Genomic DNA, 21,310 nt, shown 5'->3' with positions numbered 1-21,310 from the left:
AGGGTAAATGTTATGGTCTTCATTTGTGCGCTTTCTATTCTACTGTATAGTAGGTAAAGATGGTTACCTAGAAGAAAACAGTCACAACAGAACACGGGGTATTCAATCCTGTTTGTTTAAAAAAAGGAATAGTAGTTTTTTTGTAGTTAATGTTTTTCACGACTGTCGCAGCACCTGTCCCTTGGCTCGCCTATTCAAAGTGTCATACCTGCGATATGCCTCCTGTGATATACCTGCGATATGCCACCTACATCCCGCAATGATGCAGGATGTAGGTGTAGCCATATCGCCTTCATGTCTCGTCTGGTACACCTGCACCGCATGGGTCTGTGTCATTTGGCGGGTTTGGAGGTGGTGACATTTGGCTTTGACTACTGCGGAGTGGATTAGTGTGGCGCAGTATATATTTTTGTGGGGTTCTGCATGCAACATGTAAAAGACTGCTCTCCGGATGACAAATCAGTGGAGAAGTGCTTTGCTTACATTTTCAGGATTTTAACTTTAGGTAAGCAGCGTTTATTTCAAATTTCAATTTGTGTGCACTGCTTGTTTCTGGGTGGTTGTGGCTGGGGGTTGTTGTGGATTTTGTTGTTTTGTTTTTTTTGCTAGAGACGGTTTTAGCATAGTCAAGGTTTTTTAAGTACTATACCAGTTTAAAATGCAAATTCCCTACAAAAAAAATTGTTTATCTGCAAAATGTGTATATCTCCCTGAAGTCTCAAAACAGGAGTGAGAGTTCTGAGGTAAACAGAGCATTGTGGGAGAAGTAAACAATATATGGCAAAAACAAACAAAAGCCTGATGGGAAAATCTGCCCCTGTATGGATACAATGCAAATGACATGTTTTCATCTGATTCCTTTGAATAGGGACAATATATCAGATGAAAACTGGCCAAATCAGAGGTGTTTGACATCAGATCGGATCCAAAGCGCATTACCATGTGAATCAAACCCTGGAGATCTTATGTTAATCCTTAAACCGGAACCAGACTATCAGTGGCACATCGTAGGTGCTTTTTAGCATCTGCGATGTATCGCATGCAATCTCCCTTGAACTCCCTCGGCAGTCCTTTTACATGTGATAAATGGCATACGGTTTATCGCATGTACATGTAAAAAATGGCACATACAGTGCCAAATCGGATGGAGCCCCCTGGGAGTTTATGGTACATCTGGCCCAACTTGAACCTCAGACAGGTAGGACCTGTGTATGGGCACCTTAAGTGCTCCTGTACTGAGAAACCTGCATTAGGTAGAAGTAGAGCTGTGCATCCTATTCTGAGCGAGTGGTGCTGGACAGTAAAGGCTCTGTTGCTGCCGTCTGCTGCGGCAGCATTGGTGATACCATGAAGCTCCTCCCTCTCACCTACTTTCTGTCTGTCTACATACAGACAGAGATCCTGCGCCGCTCCAAAAAATGTCCGCCACCGTAGAGTAGACAGATGCACCTTTCAGGGCACCCAGCGCTACCCAAAAGTATGGATTCCAGGAGCTCTGGCACGATGGGCACCTGCAGCACCAGGCAAAAAAACATGTAAAATTGAAGAAGGGGGTGCTGGGATTAGTAGTTTTACAGCAGCTGGAGGGCCAAATGTTGAATAACTCTGGTCTAATCCTGGAGTTTTTCAGTGTGTAAAAGTGTATTTTGAAAGCATGTCCACGGTGACCGTAGTGTTTTAGACTACCAATCTCATTATAAAATATTATATATATATATATATATATATATATATATATATATATATATATATATATATATTAAATAGTGCTAATTGCATTAGAAATCTCTCCTGCTCCTCAACTATTAGCAGGCCCATATTGCCCACTAAGCCATGGTCTCAGACCATTTTCTGTAAGTATAGTAAATAAATCCAAAGATTAAGCTCACTTTAAACTCACTATCCCTGACTAAGACAAATAATCTTCGGCCTAATTTTCTGTAAATAGAGGCAGCATAACAATGGGAACAATGCATTGCACGGAACAGTTCTAATACCCATCATATGCTGCTGTAAGCCATCATTTGTTTTATTAATAACTCTATAAGAAAAAGAATAAGAGGAATGCAGTTTACGTTCATTTTAACAAAAACAAATGATTAGGATTCTATTTACTTTTCTCCATGCTCTACTTATATGACACAAAGGGTTGGATGCTATTTACTGCCTTACAATACCATACTCTAAGCCTCTGGCTTGCAGGGATGAAGGCAATATGACACAAGAAGCATTTTGGTCTATGCTCAAATGTTTTAAGATAAAAAAGAAAAACAGACGATGGCCGTAATAACATTATAAAGAATGGAAATGTGGCTACCTCTACCACAACTTATGCATGCTTTAAGGACGACATGGGCATGACAGCCTATTGCAATATTAAACATTTTGATTAGAAAACATGCCTAGATAAATACTGATCATAGAGCCTTTGCATGGAAACCTGATGAATTACATACAAATCTGATGTTTCAGGGTCTGCGATGGACAGATTGTGGTGCTTGAGTAGTGGTGATCAGAACTGGGTATAAAATGGGAGAATGTAACTTGTTTTAGATGCACGCAGAACCTGTATTTTTAGATGCATACTTCCTGGATCAGGTAGAAGGGTTCAGCCGAGACAGTCTGAGTAAGCTACAGCTTACGCAGCCTGGCCATTGGCTATAATGGTACTTGTGAATTATCCGGGCTGCCGATTTTGTCCTTAAGTTTAGTTAACTTAAGGACACCCGACCGACGCGATGCCCGTGATTTACCCCCAAATCGTGGGCATCGCGTCGGTCATGGCCGTTATAATGTTAAAAGACGCGATGGACCCGATTTCCCATAGACAGCAATGTTAAAATTATTACAGTAATGTTAAATGATGTGCAAAATAAAATGACAATGTGAAATGGGCCAATATGGCCATTTCACATTGGATAGGTTTTAAAAAAAAATGTTTCATGGCCCCCCCCACCCCCGTTAACGCCACCCCGCTATTGACGCCAACCCGAAGCGTGGCCAGCACAGCGAGCCCACGTGGGGCGGCGGTACGCGTCCTCCGACCTTTTCATACACCTACTATCCACGTCGGCGTGGAGTTGAGAATAGAAAGTGTCTGAAGCGTGGCGAGCGCAGCGAGCACAGCGAGGGGACGCGGATACCTTCACAGGTATCCGCGTCCCCTCGCGGGCTTCACAGGTGTCCACGTCCCCTCACTGCGCTCGCCACACTTTCTATTCTCAACTCCACGCCGACGTGGATAGTAGGGGTATGAAAAGGTCGGAGGACACGTACCGCCGCCCCTCGCAGGCTCGCTGCGCTCGCCACGCTTCGGGTTGGCGTCAATAGCGGGGTGACGTTAACGGGGCGATGAAACATTTTTTTTTTTAAACATATCCAATGTGAAATGGCCATATTGGCCCATTTCACATTGTCATTTTATTTTGCACATCATTTAACATTACTGTAATAATTTTAACATTGCTGTCTATGGGAAATCGCAGGCATCGCGTCGGTCGCATTGGGGCCCCTTATAATGGCCGCGACCGACGCGATGCCCGCGATTTTTCGGGCGCGATGAAAAAAACCGGCAGCCCGGATAACTCACAAGTACCGCTATAATTCCTAACCAGTTGATCCGATGCTGCGTCTTTAGATGTAGCACTCTTGTTGCAGATGCTGGCAAGAGGTGTCATTTTTGTACAGATGCCTCCCACAAGGCATTAGAATACTTATGATACTGTAATGAGCTTTTGCTTCCTTGCCACTGTGCAAGAGCAACCATATTAGAATCAGTCCCATAAATGGCCAAAATAAGAAATAATGAGCCGACCAGGATGGCCAATGTTTTCTTATTGCCGTGAACACCACTAGAATACACATGTGCCTTGCAATTTACACAATGATGTTGTAGCAAAGGTTTAGACAGCATGACACTCATTGCAGTTAAAGAGGAACAAAAATCTACTTTTATATGTACAAACAACTTAATGTACTGACCAAGAAACTTGAAAATGAGGAGGGATATTGTTCGTAAAGAAAACAGAATCTAACAGCTATGTATTTGAATGTTTATAATATTAAACTGGTAAAACATTGAGCCTCACAGATCAACAGCTCAGTGAATAAGGGTATCCACAAGGCAACATATAATGAACGAGATCCTCTGTCCAGTACTCTACAAAGCAGCTTGAGTATCTTAGGAAGTTCGTTAACCACAGAATAGTATATACAGTAATGTGCCAACCCCATACATTTCCCAGATCACAGCCTTTAAGGCCATATAGTCGGCATTAATCGGATGAGTTGTATAATATTGCCTTAAGGCCAAGATATGGAACAATGTGCCCGATTCAGACTATGTTGCAGTTTTCCAAAACTGCAACAGCCAGCGGTTTGCTACGGGGAGGGAGGGGGTGTCCCTCCCTGCAATGTGTCTGCTAAAATTTTGCAGGCACATCGCTGCACCAAGAGCACTTAGAGAGCGCTTTGCTACACAGCAAAGCACTCGCGCATTAATGGCTGCCACCAAAAAGAGCTTGTTTCAGGTGCAGCGGTTGCATGTGATTTCATGCAGCCACCACAGCCCTCCCCCTGAGAAGTTCAGACATGTTCAGACATGCTTGCATTGTCCAGAACGCTCCCACAAAAGGCTTCCAACCCATCCAGAAACTGTGACCATCTGTGATCGCAGTATCAGGGCTTGTGCATGCTCCGAAGATGAATAGCCATTTATGCACTTCACAATGGGCTCGGAATTGGACCCAATATTCATTAGGATGGACTAGGCAGAGTTACAGCAAGGGTGGTGCATCAAGCAGCACATCAGGCTTTTAATTACTTCTTTGTAAATGACTCATACAGTAAGTAATTGAAAAGTGTCAACTGAAAATGGCTCATCTTATTTGTGAGAAATAATGTGAATAGAAGACATGCTAAGAATTCTTCCATGAACAATCAGCCGCTGTCAAATTCTATTGTTACTTTTTTTTACGTGCAATTACAGAAGATCTAATAATTATATTAATAAAAACTAGCATGCTTTATAGGTACTGAATCATGTGGAAAGGAAATGTAAACAGCAGAACCGAATAGAGTAATGGAAGACAACGAATGAATAAATCATGGAGAATAAAACATTTTACAAAGCCACAAACACGAAAAGCTGCATAATCTTTTCACAAAATGTCAAAAATGCAATTAAGCCGCTAGACTTACTAATACACCCTTTTCTCTGAAGATCTTTGTTCAAGTGAGCAAACTTTGGCCCTTATTCTGCATCGGACGGTACGGCCCGCGTGCGGCCGTACCGCCGATGTTTTTAGTCTGCACATGCGCAGAGGTCAATCTGCGCATGTGCAGCCCCATTCGCCGCAGACGTATTTCGTCCGCCGCAAAGGGGGCGTATAGGGGCGTGAGGGGCTTCATACCCTCATTTCCCTATGTATACGCCCCGCGTTTCATGGGCGTTCCCATGCAAACGCGGGGCGTATGCATGCTAATCAGGGTATGACGCCACTGATGGGGGCGGAAAGCTGACGTCGCCGGATGTCAGCTCTCAGCCCCCATACAAGCTATCACACGGACGATTGTCCGTGTGGTCTCAGCTTGCGGGAGCTGCTGTGGCGTGCGGCCCTGCCTTCGATGGTCGACGACCATCGAATGCAGGGGGCAGCTCCCACCATGGTGGAGGCGTACGCCCCACCATTTTTATGCGGATCGCCAGCCGTCCGTGTACGGACGGCCGTGGCGATCCGTCGCGTGGGCGGGGATTGGTTTGTGCGGCCGGAGCACCGTGTGCGGCTCCGGCCGCACCAACCAGAATAAGGGCCTATATTATGTACAAAAGCCATTGCAAAGCCTGTGTGTAACTCAGAAGTTCTGTGCCACAATACACTAAATAATGGAGTAACCATTAACTCCTAAAAACATACATATGTGGTAAAGGCAGCGCCAGCGTTCTGACATTGTGGCACAGCTGTATGAATTATGGAGTTTTCGACCATTTTTTAAATATTGATGCATAACAATTTGAGAAACAAGGAAAAACAAATCACCCTTGGGTGAAGAAAGGAGGGCGCCAGTAAGATGGGTTGTTTTTCCCAGCAACTCACACACAGAGAAAGGTCACTCCCCAACAACAAGGCAAATAGAAAAAAGGTGATAAGTGGAAGCTGGTCCAAAAAATCTTTCAACCAGAGTGCTTTTAACGCATTCCGCTGTCATCTGACAACTTTTTCAAAGGTGTGTGAAAGTTGTCAGGTGACAGCAAAACGCGTTAGAGGCACTCTGGTTGACAGATTTTTGGGAGCACTTGTACTCCACCCGTCTTGGATCAGCTTCCACTCAGACTTCTCATCCCCAGTCCACTGGTTCATCTGGATATGTCACCTGCTTATTTCTGGGACTCGTTCAAAGTGGAGAGCCTTTCTACAATTGTGGAATTGTGGATGATTTAACACAAGCCACTTCACCCAGTCAGGTTTACGGACACCCTATACCCCTTTCACATCGCCGACACGTTTTAAAAACCGGTATTTTAAAACGGTAATTAAAACGGGTCAGAGCCTTAACATTGCCGCAGATTACCGTTTTAAATACCGGTTAAGTCTCATTCAACATAGCAGTCAAACCGTTTCAACCCGAACACGTTTCAAGCCAGAGTGTCAACATTGCCTGTCATTTTAAAGGGGACAGCCTATCACTGCTCTGTAGCTTGTGTTGTTTGCCTGAAATACCGTTTCAGACACATTGTACACATTCACATTGCTCAAAAAACGGCAAGGAACCGTGTAGGACTCTGCTTTTTACACGGTTCGAAATACCAGTTAACTTTAAACGGTAAATCGGCTCTGGTGCATTCACAGTGCAGGCTTAAACGTTTTAAAATGAAAAAAAAAAATCGGCAATTTACCGTTTTAAAAGTGCGATGTGAAAGGGTTACTACTTATCCAGCATCTTTACACTTGGACAATATCACTTGGGGACTTTCAATTCCATCAAGGAAGCATTCTAGGAACAAGCGGGACTGCTATAAGTATACTTATACTCTATTTTCCATATATCCCAAATATCTCAAATATTTAAAAGATGTTTTTTCATGATTTTTTATTACTATTGCATTACCTTGGCATTAATAATATATGTGTAATTTTAATATTATTTAGTTTTTAATTTAAATAAATCAATATTTTCATATTAATGTGATACCCAATTGATCTGATCAATTTTTTAAGTGCTCCACTTATCACTTTTTTTAAATTTGAGAAACATTTGTACAAATTAAATACAATCCAGGAGTTTGATTATGGATTCCAATGTGCTATAACATGTAACAGTAAGTAACATAGGTCAATAAGCCAGACAGCTCAAGATGTCTGGCAAGAGAGCGGTGTACAAATGAGCCTGTATGTGAGTAAAGGGTTGGTAATTGATTAAAACCGAACATTAGCGAATCTCTAAACCTGGATCCAAAAGCAAGTGATTGGACAGCATTCCCACAAACAAAGGACATGATTGGTCATAGGCCTTCTCATTTTCGACAGGAGTTTTATTTTAAATAAATCAAGTGTACAACAAAGCTTTGAGAAAAGGCACAGACAATCATAAAGATAACTATTTAAATTATAATAAAAATGACTTCTGAATTCTCTTAATACAGGTTATAGGTTACAGGCTGGTATACTATTAAGAATTCTGGGAGCATTAAACATAGTACTGTTTGGATAACAAAATGTAACTAAAGAAAAGCAAGATCAAGCAAGAAGAACATGGCATGAGGGGGTGTAATTGTTTTTTTGAGTGTCCAACTGAGCTATTCAATTTTATTTCACAGATCACGCCATACAGATGGAGCCCCTCTCATTCAGCTCCAGCAGTCGCCATAATGTCCCTGGCTGTTTGAGAGGGAAGCCATCTGACTGGGACACGTGAGTGCCTGACACGCACGTGCGTCCCAGTCACTCGGCAGCAGGGATCGGAGACGGGCAGTCTCAGGTTGGTTTCATGCACTCCGGTTTTGACCGGACGGAAAAAAGCCGGACCCACTTTGTCTGGTTTTTAGCCGGATTTCAGGACCTTTCACATGGTCCGGTTTGGAGATCCTGTGGCCCCGCCCCCTCGTCACATGGGGGTAGGTCCAAACAGCTTGACTGGCATGTCCAGTCTGACGGGGTGTACGCCCGCCCTACTCGTCACATGGGGGCGGGCGTAAGTATCCGGCAATTTCTGTGGTGTGTGAAGGCGCCCATTGCAGAACGGGACGGCCACGGTGCGGCAGCCGCACGCTGCAGAGGCAAGATCCGGCTGCTACCCGGTGGCCGCGCCGTGACCGTCCAGTGTGAATGGACACAGAGCTGTTCATCACACACTGCAGGGGCGTCACGGCTTTTAAGCCGTACGGTAATTTCCCGTCCGGCAGGAGCCGGACTGTGTGAAACGGCCTTGGGGGTACGGGGAGGCTGCAGGGACCGCCGGGGACTGGCGGCGAGGACCGATGAGGAACTCCAGCGGAACGGGGCGTGCATGCCCCCTTCCATCGCCAGTCCCAGCATGAATGACAGGGTCTCTATCTGTAAGTGCATTTAATTCTCCATGATAGCTGTAAATAGCCTCCCAGAACAATTGGGCAAAGGCACCACAATGTTGTTCTGGAAAATTAGCTATGATTAACTACTGTAACGATTAATGATGTGCGCCGCTAAACAACATGGCAACACATCACAGAGAACTGAATCTACTCCTATGAGATGTACAAAAAGAATGCCGATACAAAGTGTGGTTAAACGCTCAGTTAACTGCCAACAATCCACTAAATTGAATTAGTAAATAAGCTACTTACCACTTACACTCTATAGCATATCTTCCTTCAGGTAGCAGTATAACCCTATTTAATGAGGTCTTCTAAAATCTTTCTAAAGGGGCCTACACACGGGGCGACACTGCTGAGAGATCCGAGCAATGTAAATTGCTCAGCACACAACGTTGCACAGAGATCTGTCAGTGGTGTGTGCTGAGCGAACGGTCATGGACAGTGTTGTCCGGTTATTAACTAGATTTATCCAGCATGCTGGATATTAATCACCTGGGCCGCATATTAATATCACTATGGCCCCTACACATGGAGTGATGTACTGGCATTTTTTAAGCGATCTAGTGAGATCGCTTAGAAAATGCCCTAAAGTTGCCCCGTGTGTAGGCTCTTTTAGTCAACCCAGGATGCAATGCCCCATGAACCTCAAATCACACACAGTGCAGTTTCAAAAGCTTTAACAAGTGCTTTTGGCACATCAGTCCATGGGGGTTATTCTGGTTCACTCCTTCTGGTAAATTCCTTCTCAAATGGACAAAACCATGTGCACTGCAGGTAGGACATAAGTTACTTGTACAGAGAGTTAGATTTTGGTGGGGTTTTACTTCAAAGTGAGATATATTGCAGTGTAAAATTAAAGCAATCAGTATTTTCCCTGCACAGAAACAGAATAACTCGCCCAAATCTAATTCACTCTGCACATTTTACATCTGCCCCCCTGCAGTGCACATGATTTTGTCCATCTAAGAAGGATTTTGCAAGAAGGAATGAACCAGAATAATCCCCACAATATCCAGCGACATAGGAAGACAGACATGGATTTGCCTTGTTCTGTGTCTAAACTCAAACATTTATACCTAATAAAATACACGCAGTAGTAGGAATCATTGGCTCATTTCAGACAAACAGAAGGATGGGATACTGTAAAACCAAAACAATTTTCAATGAAAGATGTGTTATCACAATCTGCAATAAGATGCAAGTAAATAAAAAATACAGTTGTATAGGCCACTCAGTTCTATTAAAGTCCAAATTGTCATTGAAATGGCATGAAAACACACACGCGCGTCCTGGCGTTGCTAATTTTACGTGTGCAGTAATGTAATTATTAGAGACAGGATTATATGCATTTGCATATTTTGCCCATTCTCACTGGTTATTGCATATTTTACCTAAAATCTAGTGATGGTGCATATTTTAGGCTCCGCACCCTTTCCACCCGCGAGTCACAGCACTGCTTTGCCCTGCTGTTGCTGGTCGGGTAGTGGTAGAGTGTGCAGGCTGGGGCAATATGTGCGCAGTGTGGGGAACCTTGGATGTACGCTATGTCTGACACAGCTCTAGGCTGCCATTCCATATTTATAAAAGTCAGTCGGGGCGGATGCCATTACGAAGCTCCTGAACCTTTGCCTGCCCCTGGCCTGGGACTTTACACCAAGAGACAGACTTCTGCAGCAGAGGAGGTGGGCAGAACTGTTGTGACATCACGTGGGCGGAGGAAATGCCGTGTCACAGTGAGTATGCGGCGCAGGGAGGAAGCCTTCCACTGCGCCGCCCTCACATGCTATGCTGACATTTGATCCATCGGCTCTGGAGATGAGGGTCCATGTAGTTGATGCAAGAAGAGCCTAGGACGCTGCCGTCTGCTGTAGCAGCCAGGGAGAAAAAAAGTCCTGTGTACAGCACTAAACATCTGCAGATGCTGTGGGCCTATTTTTGAGGTTTATTTGCAACTAATTTTATGCTGATTTTTAAATAGATTAAGTAAAAATTACTGTTTTTATTATTTAATGGAGCATATTTTAACACTTTTCATGCATATTTTAAGTATTTTTCATGCATATTTGCATGCATATTTCAAGCTTTTTATGGTGCATATAATCCTGTCTCTAGTAATTATTGTTAAATTGGTAAAAACATCACTACTATTGAGTACATACGTAGGTGTCTTTCTACATTATTAGAATAGTTTGTAGTCTGCTATCCCTGATTCCAAAAGGGTTCAATTCTAATGTTTAAGTTAAGTAAAATTTCTCAGCACAAATCTAGATGGGTAAATAAAACATTTACATATAGAGAATGAACAGAACAATGCTTATTTCTTATTGTTCTTGTTACGTATAATTTGAAATATAGAATTTGAAATAGACTGTGTGACTCTAAATGGATGTTATTTTATTAATGGAGGTCGGGATGATAACTCTGCACATCACAAAACCAATACATTATCAACACGTTTCAGCTGCTGCTGGTAGACAACAGATGTGGGATGCTGTAATAATATACTTCAGCATAAGGGACAAAGAGGGGTGGGGGTGTAATTAACCTAGACAGGTCATGGTTGCTCAATCACCGTTTAGCAGTAGCTCAATACAGTACTAATCTCTTTTCAGCCCCCATCCTTAAACCCAAATTGTTACATTAAATAATACTTTAGCTTGGACAAAGAGAGGAAGGCCATAACAAGAAATCTCTCTCATTATAGTTTGTATAATAATAATGCTGGCACTTGTCATTACCTACTTCTTAATCTGTAGAGAATCAAAGACACCACCAGATGGCAGCCGTATATCCAGTATACGGACACTCCCTGCCTGTGTGCATTGAATGCATTTTAAAGGAGCCACTGAAATGATTTCACATAAGAGAACATCTACAGTAACTTGTTCATTGTTAGTTTATTTGACCTCTTCTATGGCAAGTCTGATAATGATGTCTGGTGAAGTAATTAAGTAAAGTCCAAGTGTCATACTTAATGTATTTGGAAAAAGCCTTACCATTTAGATCACTCACTGTTTCCATAATCAGCTTCAAAACAAAGCTAGCCAGAAGACAAACTCAAAGCTCATTCACCAGTCTGCTACTAAACCTAACAATGGTTACTACTAGATCCTGCTTTCCTGTATAGAGATGGCCCTGAAAGCTGCCTATAGGCAAAGCTTCTAAGTAATACGACATACAAGAAAAAGGCTCTATCTAGCTATAAATATAGAGCACGTATATTCTATATGATAAAACAACACTTACCTCCAATCAGTCTTCTGCCTTTTCACTATACTATTCCAAGTAGATTATTATTTTATAATGCCTCATTCAAAGTCATTTAGTTTTGGAGATATAGGCTTAAAACTACTAAAGGTTTACCACCTCCATAGTTCTGCTTAGTGATTTGTCGTCTTGTCTGGAAAAAGTAGGCCACGGTTTTGTATTATTGAAGAAAATCTCAGAAACTATGACAGAGGAGGAGTGGTCGGTGGGATGAGGGTATTAATGGACGTTTAGTAGCCAGCTGTCAATCCCAGCTCAAACCCATTAGTAATCTAATACTAAGTGACTAAATCAGACACAAAAGCCATGTGCGAGCTAATGGAGGCTATGCAAATTGAAACTAATATTTTCTGTTATGTAAAAATGATCAGATCTAAAAGAATGGGCGAAATCTTCATCTAAAATGTAATTGTATGCAAAAAAAAAACCCAGATAATTATCAATACATCATAATTGAACAGTATTTTAAATAGGTTACTGAGTCCACTTGAGAAACTTCTATATCTTAATTTGTAAACTTACTTTACTAGGACAGTACATTCTATTTAAGGGTAATTATGACTGTCTACATGGCCATTCCTTCAAGACACAAGATAAGGAGATCATGAAAGAATATATCACTGCATATTATCAGAATCATTATGTGATAGGAACTTTAACCAAGAAACATCAGGTCGTTATTCTCACAAAAGGTCACGTGATGAACACAGGAGTTGAATTACCAAGAAAATAGTTTACCATCTTCATAGAGATGAACAGGCAAAGATGTGGCTAATTGTACTAAGCATATGTACAGCATCATCATGTTGCCTATAAGAATGACAGGTTGAGTTTTACATTTTGTTGGTTTTATTCTGTAGCTATTAATATTAACCGAGAACAAAGACACCTCCAACTACAGTATAAATGTGTACATATTATACATACACAATGTATTCATTGCAAATATAACGTGTGTATGATCACTCTCAGCATGTCTGTGTGAAAGACAGAAACAAGGGGAGAGATGTCTGAATTGCCCAGCGAGGAGATGAGGAAGAGAGCAAACTGTCACATTGTGAGAGACTGTGTGATGCCAGGGAGCAGAGGAGTCAATCAGTGGGAACTCACGTATGCTGCAAGGGGCAGCCAGGATTCACAAGGCTTCAAAGAATTCTTTACATCAAGTGAAGGCTGCCATGTAGGGGACTGAAGCGGTGGTGCTGGTGTTTGATTTGTCAGTGTTATCAATTAGCAATGGGTTTTTCTGGCTAGTATCTGCCCTGCATTTTAAAGACTCTCATGCTAGCAAAATTATGAAATCACAAGAATTTCTTCAACATAACTTCAAGTGTGTGCCCCATATACAGGTAATATCAAACTGACATATCTACATATAAAAGGCTAACTACTCCTCACCTCTATGAGGTGAAGTACCGCCACTGACCACTAGAGGCCACTCAACAGACCAAATTGCTCATTCGTGAAAGCAATTTCTGCAGGGACACTGATCTGTTTTAAACTTGCTAGATATGGAGAGAGGGAGCTCTGAAGACCGAGATTGGAGGTAGGAGTAGATACGGTCTGATGATTTGGTGGAGAGTTTGGGAGCTAAAAACGGTCACAGCTAAGCGTGAAAGTAAAAACTGTCACAGCTCAAAGTGAAAGTACATTGCAGAAGCTAACATTTTAATGATATAACTAGTTCCATTATAAAACAGAAATCTACATTACGCCAATTTAAAAATAAAACAAGAGCAACACACTTCATATTTTCCTTGTAAAAAGCATAATTTTAACTGAGTATTGCTTTTTTATGGTTAACAAAATGATGCAATTTTTAATGTTTCATTTAATAAAATTATTCTGCACTTCACTTTTTGTCTCTTTAAATAATGTGATAAGGAGTCTCCCAAACGGAATACAGACACCCAATTAAGCCATTTCCAAATCAAGCATTATTAATTGAGCTAGACTTCAATGAAGCAAATAAAAACTAAATCTAAGAGAGAGAGAGAGGCACACACTGTAGTAGCTATTTTTCAAAATACTGGAAAACTGCCCATCAGAAAAAGCAGACTTAAAAGAGACAGTTTATGAAAGTTACCACTAGATGTCACTAACAACCGAATACAGGAAACTGCAAAAAAAAAAAATACCTAGAAAAAAAAAATACCATAATATGCAGTTAGAGGCTAAAGATCACTTTTGTTACATAGCATATTGTAGCAGGTATGAATTAAAATTACAATACGTTATTAGTGTTCTTGTGTCATCACAATACTAAATCACAGTGAACATACAGTAAGTGTCCAAACATGCTCGCATTTTGACAGCTAGGCAATTTTATAGATTACCAGCTTCAAATTCAGCAAAAAAAAGAAGACAAAAAGACTGTTGTTACTGATCATCACTTGATGTTCCCAGTCGAGATAGACCATAGATGGACTGTGAGCACAGACTTATTGTACAGACATCTCAGTGTTCTAATGGGGTGTACAGACGTGTTGATTCGGCGGCCGGCGATACCAATTTGGGGCCAGCGGGTGCCGGCATCAAAAAGGAAGGCAGGCCAGACGTCACTCGGGGGGATGCTGCATAGAGCAGCATTACACTTCCTTCTATCTTCCAGTTCGAAGCAGAAATAGGGGAATATTCAATTGATGTTAAAACTGCCGTCTTGCTGAAAAGGGGTTCCGGTCTATTCAATGCTACCAATGCCAACCTGCCGAAAACCAGGTGGATTGACTGAATAGCCGCTAATCCACCTGCTTTTGACGGAGCACATCCAAAACTGTTTCCGGCTATCTCAATCTGACATGAAAAGATGGATTGAGCAGCAGCAGTTTACACGGTGCCATCCTCCTGTACGCCACCTCACGTCGCATACACGTACTCTCGACCCGAACCGGCTGAGAGTAGCTCTCCCGGCTCCCACTGCTACGCTCACCCTGTATCTGTGCCAGCCGGGTGAGCATCAATCAGCAGCCAAATCAGACATCCGGATTTGCCCGCTGTTTGGAATAATGGATGCCGGATCCATTCCGTCAAAAGAATTTCGGAATGGATCCGTCATCAATTGAATATGTACCATAGACTTGCCAGGCAAGTGTATTTCTGCTTTCGATCCCGATTCCACGCATCAGGATCCAATCTGGATCAAAGGCAGTTGATCCATCCCTGTTCGATTTTATTTCTAGAAGCAAAATCGAATCGAAAATGTGTGCAAATCAAACATGTTTACGCCTCATAAAAGTGTCCAAAAATATTCTGGTACAGATGAAGCATCTGTCCGCCAGACTGCCCCATCGCCAGATCTCCTGTGCCGGTGCAGACTGGCGGACAGAAGGTCTGACTGGGACGTGCAAGCGTCTCACTAGCTTGCGCGTCCAGTCAGCAAGGTGGCGGGGAGTGGCTTCCCTGCCCGTCTCTGCTTCAGGGAGATGGCAGGGGATTGGGGAGAGCTGGGGGCAGAGTGGGTCAATAGGCTGCTATAGCCTATGACAGAACGGATTTGAGAGATTTGGTAAGAAAATCTCCAGTTTTTTTAAAGCGGTAATCATTTACACTGCAAAACCAGTTTGATTGTGCAGTGTAAATGATTGCCGCTTTAAAAAAACTGGAGATTTCTTACCAAATCTCTCACTTTCTGAATCTCTCATCCTATTAAATCTCACCCAGAATGTCTGTGTGTGCATGTACATGTGGTAGGGAATAAAGATTGTAAGCTCCACTGGGGCAGGGACTGATGTGAATGTTCAAATATTCTCTGTAAAGCGCTGCAGAATACGTGCACGCTATAGAAGAAACGTAATAAACAATAAATATATTGTGAGAACAGACATTTATCTATTAAATCTGATAGAGATTAATCTGCTTGGCAGTTAGGCTGATATAATAGAAATGGCACCTTATAAGTCTTAAAAGCTAATCAGAACTGAAGATACAGTATTTTAGATAGATACAGTTGTGTTTACTATGTTACCAACACATGGCAGTCCATGTCACAATACCACTGAACACCAGAAGCCTGTGGTGTATATATTACAATATCCAGATATGGCCTATACTTTTACCATCCAATGTTACTCAGAAGTAAAATACCACATCAAATACTCTGCAATGCCAAAATAGTAAGCAGAATCGAGAAGTAAACGAATACATCATATAACACTGCTGGAGCTAAAATGGTCACAGATACTAAACAAGGGTACATGTTCCTATAATAAAAATATAAAAAAAAGGAATTTTAAAAAGGAATGAGTAACAGGAATAAAAGGTATGATTGTCAGAAAGGAGCAGAATTGTTTCTTAAGGTACCAATCTTGGGTACCGACCTTTTCATACCCCCACTATCCACTTAGGCATGGAGCTGATATTAGATGTGTGGCAAGCGCAGCGAGCCACCGAGCCCAAAGCGTGGCGAGCCTCGCGAAGGGATGCGGAATCCGAGCCGAAGCGTGGCGACAGTGGTGTAGTTAGGTGCCATGGCGCCCGGAGCAAGGGCATGTTTTGCGCCCCCCCTCCCCCCAATATGTCATAGGTGAGGCTCCTGCGCAGTGAAAAGTTTGCACAGACCAACATTATACCACACACCGTAATGCCCATTACATACTATATAACACAGCGTAATGCACATTACATACTATAAAGCACACCGTAATGCCCATCACATACTATATAGCACACCGTAATGCCCATTACATACTATATAACACACCGTAATGCCCATCACATACTATATAACACACCGTAATGCCCATCACATACTATATAACACACCGTAATGCCCATCACATACTATATAACACTCTGTAATGCCCATTACATACTATATAACACTCCGCAATGCCCATGACATACTATATAACACTCCGCAATGCCCATGACATACTATATAACACTGCAATGCCCATGACATACTATATAACACAGCGTAATGCCCATTACATACTATATAACACTCCGCAATGCCCATTGCATACTATATAACACACTATAATGTCCATTACACATTTGACACATAAGTGCCACTTACCGAGATGCTCAATGCCAGGGGCTTCATGCTCGATGCCAAGGGGGACTGAATTTGCTCGTTGCCCAGGGGTGCAGAACTGTGCAGGGGCCCGCTCCCGGTCGCTGTGCAGCAAGGTGGGAGGATGGGTGCAGCAGGGTGGTAGGGTCAGTGGGTGGGTGCAGCAGGCTGGGAGGGTTGGTTGGTGCCGCAGGGTGAGTGGGTGCAGCAGGGCGGGATGGTTGGTGGGTACAGCAGGGTGGGTAGGTTAGTGCAGCAGGGTGGGTTGGTGCCGCAGGGTGGGTGGGTGCAGCAGGGTGGGACGGTTGGTGGGTGGGTGCAGCAGGGTGGGTGGGTGTGTGCTTGCAGCAGGGTGGGTGGGTAGCTGCTTGCAGCAGGGTGGGTGAGTTTGTGCAGCTGGGTGGGTGGTTGCAGCAGGGTGGATGGGTTTATGCAGGTGGGTGGGTGGCTGCTTGCAGCAGGGTGGGTGGGTTTGTGCAGCAGGGTGGGTTTGTGCAGCTGGGTGGGTGGGTGTTTGGTTGCAGCAGGGTGGGTGGGTTTGTGCAGCAGGGTGGGTGGATGCGCGGGTGATGCAGGGTGGATGCAGCAGGGTGGGAGGGTGCACCTTACCTCACCCCTCCCCCTGCTGTTCTGTGCTGCGCTGCGACGTGCGTCGCTTCCAGCCCTCCCTCCCCTCCCTCCTCTAGGTCCGGGAGAGAGACGCGCTGAGCTGCTGTGTAAAATTCATATCTCCCGCTGGACCGCTAGCCAATAGGCGTTCGCGGTCCAGCAGCCACCAGTTGATTGGCTTTTGGACCGCAAGTGCCCATTGGCTAGCGGTCCAGCGTGCGGGAGACGTGTTGTTACAATTTTACATAGCCGCCGCAGCAGCACGTCTCTCGCGGGGGAGCGGGCAGGGCAACGGCGGAGGCGGGCGAGCGAGCTGGCGGTGCTGGCACAGCTCCGGCGCCAGGCTAGCTTCCTGCGCCCGGAGCGTGTGCTCCGCCGGCTCCGGGCTCGCTACGCCTCTGCGTGGCGAGCCCCGTGAGGGGACACTGATTACTTTACATGTATTCCACGTCCCCTTGCAGGGCTCGCTGTGCTCGCCACACTATCTAAAATCAACTCCGCGCCAATGTGGATAGTGGGGGTATGAAAAGGTCGGAGGACGCGTACCGCGGCCGCTCGCCACGCTTCGGGATGGCATGGATACTGGGGGTTACATCTCATTGTAAGCACCCATCACACCTCATGGCATGGGTGCTTGTACAATTAAAAATCGCATTGCATCCCATTTGCTGGCATGCGATATTTAATTGTACAAGCATCGCATCGCACACCACTAAATAAGGTACACAATGCCATGCGATGGGCGCCGTGCTAGGAAACAAGTACCAAATTATTTTATTTCTGCTGTTGGCCAATGGGTCACTGGTACCAAATTTAGAGTAGTCTTTACAGAATTCATGCAAATATGTAACTTGCTACCACAGACTAGCAAGGCCCTACCCCAGCCTTTTTGCCTCTGTACCATTCTCCATTTTGTATTTATAACCATGGTAATCTAATTGGTCTAAAAGAACAAGAACTTCACTCCTATGCACAGCAATAATACAAATATATTTCTGTCAAAATATGTAAAAACCTTTACAAATTTTTCCAGAATTTCTCTCATGCTGCACTTTTTCTCAAAAAGGCTCTACACCTTACGCCACCATATACTCACGGAATGGCATCATTAGGTCGACCTAAAGATGGTTGACCGTCATTAGATCGACACCGTTGGGTCAACATACTGTAAGGTCAACAGTTGTCTAGGTCAACATGGGACAAGGTCGACAGGTGCTTAGGTCAACACAAGCGTTAAGTTGACATGGACTAGGTCGACATTGGGTTTTTCACTGTTTTTTTTTTTACCTGAATGTCGACACAGTCGACATGGACACCGGTTTTAGTGCACCGCTTTCCCTCACATGGCTCGCTGCACTCTCCATGCTTCGGGCACGGTGCTTCGTTGCACTGTGTACACTATTTTATTTATTCTCGCAGCATGCCCTAGTGGATGGTAGGGCATGACATACTGCCTGTCGGCACAGGTCAGCTCAAAAAACTGTGAAAAAACCCATGTCAACCTTTTGACTGTCGATCTAGACCATCTCAACCTAACGCGTGTGTCTAATGACGGGCGACCATCTTTAGTTCGACCAACCGACCGTATCCCATACTCACTGGGGGCTGCATTTGAGTTAAGAGTAAGCAAGGGTACAAATGCTTATTATTTAAAAACAAAATAAAAGAAAAATATTTAAAAAAATGCTGTGCTGCGATAATTTAACATATCAAAATTGTACCCTTGTAGATGGATTAATTAAAACTTGATGTTTCAGTAAACCACATAATCCCAACCCATAATAATATGTATCTTAATTTTTTGTTTGAATGTTTTTTTCTTTAATGTTTCTAAATTAACTTTTATGCCACATTTGACTGATTTTAAAGTTGGATCACAAAGTTCCACCACAAGCATCTTACACACGTCTTTGTTTTTCTATTTTCTCATTTGAATAATATCGTGTTTCGGTTTACGCACCTTTTTGTTGTGACAATTCAAAAAATGAATGAAAAATAATCATAATTTATTAAAACATACCAGGCTATTCATCTCTGAAGACTCATAGCTTCCACATGGATGAATATTTGTATGAACATTTCCAATAGGCTCCATTCCTTCTTCGTCCCACATGTATGTTCCATCAGAGCTGTCAGATGGCGAAAGCTCAAGAGATGATGGGTCTCTATAATCCATATCTGGAGAAATCCTGTGCTCTTCGTAAGGACTGCTAACCGTTTCCGCTTCATTTTTAACTAAAAATATATAAAAACACAAATACAACCAAATCAAGTTTTGTAACAGCATTTTCACCTGGTGCACTCTCGGTTTACATGACTTCTGTGCTATTTCTTTCTCGGATTCTCTAAATCAGTGGTAGCCAACCCTAGCCCTCGAGAGCTACCAACAGTTCACATTTTCCAGACAACCTAGCTGCTGCACAGCTGCACTCATTAATCACTGACACATTTTAAAAGATACACAGATGGAGCTAATTAGCTCACTTGTGATTCTGTGAGGAGACCTGCAAAACATGCACTGTTGGTAGCTCTCGAGGACTAGGGTTGGCTACCCCAGCTCTAAATAAAAGGCAAAATAATTTACTTTTTAGTAATTTTGAGGAGACCGATCAAACTTAATATTTTATTATTTAACATCAAGGTACAATGCTTAGATCAGTTGTTCCCAAACTATTTTGAGCCGTGGCGCCCTAGAGAATCCAAGTTTTTTTCATGGCACCACTATGCCAAAAGTTTCTTGGGAAATTTTGAAAAAATATTAAAATAACTAAATTGTGTTTATATGTCATCCTAAAGGTGGCCATACACCTTCAGATTTATCTTCAGATCTGGCTGGTTGGAACAAAAACATGGTTATGGATGAGAGCAAATGACAGTTGACCATTTGCTTGGAAATGCTGGAAACTGACAAACTGTCATTCAGAAATTACCAGATTTTTGTTCCAACCAGCCAGATCTGAATGTGTATGGCCTCCTTTGGATTATTAGATTTAGGGGGGGTATTCAATGTCAAGGGCACGGCTGTCGAGCTAGCGCGACCGTGAATAGGGCCCCGCAGCCATCTCCTCCGTCGGGAGATGGCTGCGGGAGCTCGAATGACATTGAATACCCCCCTTAGATTGTTATGTGGTGAGCGACAAAATTTGCAGACACTAGATTTGCCTATTACATAGACTCTAAAATATCTGAATTGGTCTTGGACCAACCAGGGGCGCTGATTTATGTTTTTGCTGGTGGGCGCATAGGGGGAGGGGGTGTGGCACTACAATGGGCCCCCCAGTCCAGGACGGAGGCAACCGAGGATCCAGGCAGCTCAACAGCGGGGTCTGTGCTGTGGAGGCAGTGGGGTCCCTGCGGATGGGCAGCCAGCAACGTGGTCCCTGCGGCGGATGAGAACTACTAGCGGTATTGGCAATCGCTACTAGTTCCCATCTGCCACAGGGACCATGACGCTGACTTCCCATCCGCTACAGGGACCCCACCGCCGCTGACTGCCAAGCAGTTCCGCCAATGTGTTTGCAGACTCAGAAGCACAGGTTGGCGGTGAGCGGCAGGTGAGCTCCGGCCGTGGCCCATGGGTGCTTATCATTCTCCATGCGTGCTCAGGCCCCAGAGCACCCATAGAATCGTTGCCTATGGGACCAACAATCTAAGGCACTTTTGCAAGTGTCCTAAAGCACACCAGGGTTCCACAGCGCACAGATTGTGAACTACCATATATTTTTTTTCCTGATACTGGGGTACAAATGAGATCATCTAAAATTCCCAAATACCAACAAAGCAGATTAGTAAAATAAAATTGCCCTCTCTCTCATTCAGGAAGCAAGATAAGGGACACTAGCTCAGTT

The 21,310-nt window shown here is 43.5% G+C and overlaps 1 protein-coding gene across 7 annotated transcripts in view; it reads right to left on the bottom strand.

Moving 5' to 3' along the window:
• The window catches only part of CCSER2 (coiled-coil serine rich protein 2), a 133,870-nt gene that overhangs the window by 79,678 nt on the left and 32,882 nt on the right, over window positions 1–21,310 (bottom strand). For all 7 annotated transcript variants that reach the window (XM_083146336.1, XM_083146335.1, XM_083146330.1 and 4 more), the window contains exon 3: window positions 19,483–19,697. In XM_083146336.1, the coding sequence (XP_083002462.1) occupies window positions 19,483–19,697 (215 nt within the window). The remainder of the gene's footprint in view (window positions 1–19,482; window positions 19,698–21,310) is intronic.

This window comes from Crinia signifera, chromosome 6, assembly GCF_055691185.1.
Source record: "Crinia signifera chromosome 6, ASM5569118v1, whole genome shotgun sequence".
In the NCBI taxonomy this organism is placed as follows: Eukaryota; Metazoa; Chordata; class Amphibia; order Anura; family Myobatrachidae; genus Crinia; species Crinia signifera.
The sequence above is the reverse complement of the archived record's forward strand: the minus strand, read 5'-3'. Positions and strand labels throughout refer to the sequence as shown.